The sequence below is a fragment of the Gavialis gangeticus genome, unplaced genomic scaffold (genome assembly GCF_001723915.1).
Source record: "Gavialis gangeticus isolate Ggan-Ray unplaced genomic scaffold, GavGan_comp1, whole genome shotgun sequence".
NCBI lineage: Eukaryota > Metazoa > Chordata > Crocodylia > Gavialidae > Gavialis > Gavialis gangeticus.
Genome location: NW_017729015.1, coordinates 8,481,852 through 8,484,050, shown reverse-complemented (window position 1 = coordinate 8,484,050; position 2,199 = coordinate 8,481,852). Strand labels below are relative to the sequence as shown.

The following is a 2,199-nucleotide window of genomic DNA, read 5'->3' as shown; positions in this document are numbered from 1 at the left end:
CCCACCCACCCCACAGACTTACTAGCCAGATGCTGCACTCCTGGCCATGTGCACACAATATTTATTGGTGACATTACTGGCTGCGCTGGCGAAAAACGACCGATTGCCAAAAATGTCAATTTTCCTTTTATCAGTGCCAATCCGATATATTGGTGCACCATTAATGATCACTTACAGCAGTAAAGATGTAATATCTGTACCTGGCCTTGATCTTAGCTGAAGTCCAATTTTCCAACTACCTAAATGGTATGCGTCTGATGTATACGGCTTAGCTGTCAGTACAACTCTGAGTAACAGCAAGATGACTATGGAAGCTTAAAAAGCAAAGTTGTGAGTTGGAAACTTCGAAATGTACCAGATTTCTACCCCCAAATGTAAACATGGTTTTAATTTACTGAATTAGAAGCCTTATTAATTAGTGGGGATCACCATCCAACTAAGCTATCTGGACTCTGGCACATAGTAGTCCAGTTTCATTTTCTGCCCATGCCTTTCAACTTAGCTTCACCAATAGCTGCTAAAATACCGGACAGCTAGTCTCCTGAAAGTTGAGCATTCAAAATAACCCACAACTTTCTGGAAGAAAATTGTACGAATCTCATAAGTCACAAACAGCGCTCAATAATTTTTAACCATTAGCTGAGCACTGCTAAAAATAAGCTATATAGAAAGGATCAAAAGGCAAATAAAGGAAACCATTAAGTTCCTGACAAAAGCACCGTGAAAGATCATCTCAGGGAAAAAGACAGAAAATGTTATTTTTCAAGTAGCTTTTTGCTAAGCTGCAGTTTTAAATCCAACAACATCAACAACAGCCTGCTGAAAGTTATTTCGCGATAGACACTGAAGTTAAAGGAAACTTTTAGAGAAGAAAAAAGTTCAGTTAACCTTAGAAAAAGCCCTAAAGCCGAATCCATTCAACTACAGGTTTCCCTCACTTTATGCAGGTTCTGTATGTGCAAATTAGCTCTTATGTAATGACCCTTTTTATACCAGAAATTCATTATACGTGAGGAAAATTCACTCTTATGCAATTGGTGTGGTGGAAGCCTGCAGTCAGCTGCTTTGTGCAGTGCAGTGTGGGAGTGACACACACCAAAATATAGTTTCCTGTGTGGATTTGTGCTCCTCCTTCATTGTCTGCGACACATGTTTCTGTAGGTGCCACACCCATGATGACAGTGCCCTGTGCTTGTGTGTACTGCTTCTGTTGGCGAGTCCCAAAACTGTCTTGTAAAAGTGGTAGAAATGGGTCTGGGGGTCATTACAGCTGAGGTCTTGGAACATACCCCAATTTGTTACATTCTAACGGGTTCCCTTTATGCAAATTTGAGTTATGTGCTGTTTTCCAGGAACGCATGTGCAAGCACTGCATGGCCCTAGAGGCTGGGGGAGCACAGTGACTGCCTACATGCAGTGGCAGCCATGTCAGCGGCAAGCAGGGAGCTTCTGCAGGCGGCCGTGAGCACCAGTCAGTGGTCGGCAACCACCCGCAGACACCACCCGCAGCGATCGGGGACCGCTCGCAGACGCCACCAGCAGTGTCGGCAGCGAGGGTGGGGGTGGGTGGCAAGTGGCAACTGCCGGTCGAGTCGTTGGTGCTTTTTGCAGGGGGCGCACTGCCAATCTCAGGGGTGCACATGCACCCGCATGCCTCTCCTACGCATCGCCAACAGAGGCACGCGCACCATAAAGTGAGGGACCCTGTAGTCAAAGAGACTTCCTTAGCGACAGAGGTGGTCAATCCTCCAGCTACCGCCATCTTCCCTCCTGCGATACTATGCCCCTTCACGGTTACTCCCAACTTCCCCCAAACTCCTTCTGAGGGACGCGCCTTGGTGCTGAAGCGTTTGGAGCCTGGAGCAGATCTGACGTAGCCGTGCAAGCTCCGATGCCTTGGCTACAACCTGCACCATCACTGCCTGGCTGTTATGATGCAAGGCTGCCCGTGGGCAGGGAAGGAGACCTAAACCTGTCTCCCCGCTGCCAAGTGGTACCAAGGCCGGTCGCCCCCGCGGGGCCTCAACGCAGGGGCAGCGCCCAGCCCACGTGCCAGCCACTCCCCCCCCGCCTCGCCGCGCCTGCGCAGTGGCGGCCCGGCCGGGAGGAGAAGGTGGGGGGGGCTCACCCGTTCTTGAGGTCGACCTCCAGGATCTTGCCGTAGCCCTTGAAGAACCGCTCCACGTCGCGCTCCCGCGC

General features: G+C 49.8%; 1 protein-coding gene across 1 annotated transcript in view; it reads right to left on the bottom strand.

Moving 5' to 3' along the window:
* The window catches only part of SRSF4 (serine and arginine rich splicing factor 4), a gene marked incomplete at its 5' end in the record, with an annotated part of 36,569 nt that extends 34,370 nt beyond the window's left edge, over window positions 1-2,199 (bottom strand). Inside the window, one exon of the mRNA XM_019512063.1 lies at window positions 2,129-2,199. Within this exon, the coding sequence (XP_019367608.1) occupies window positions 2,129-2,199 (71 nt within the window). The remainder of the gene's footprint in view (window positions 1-2,128) is intronic.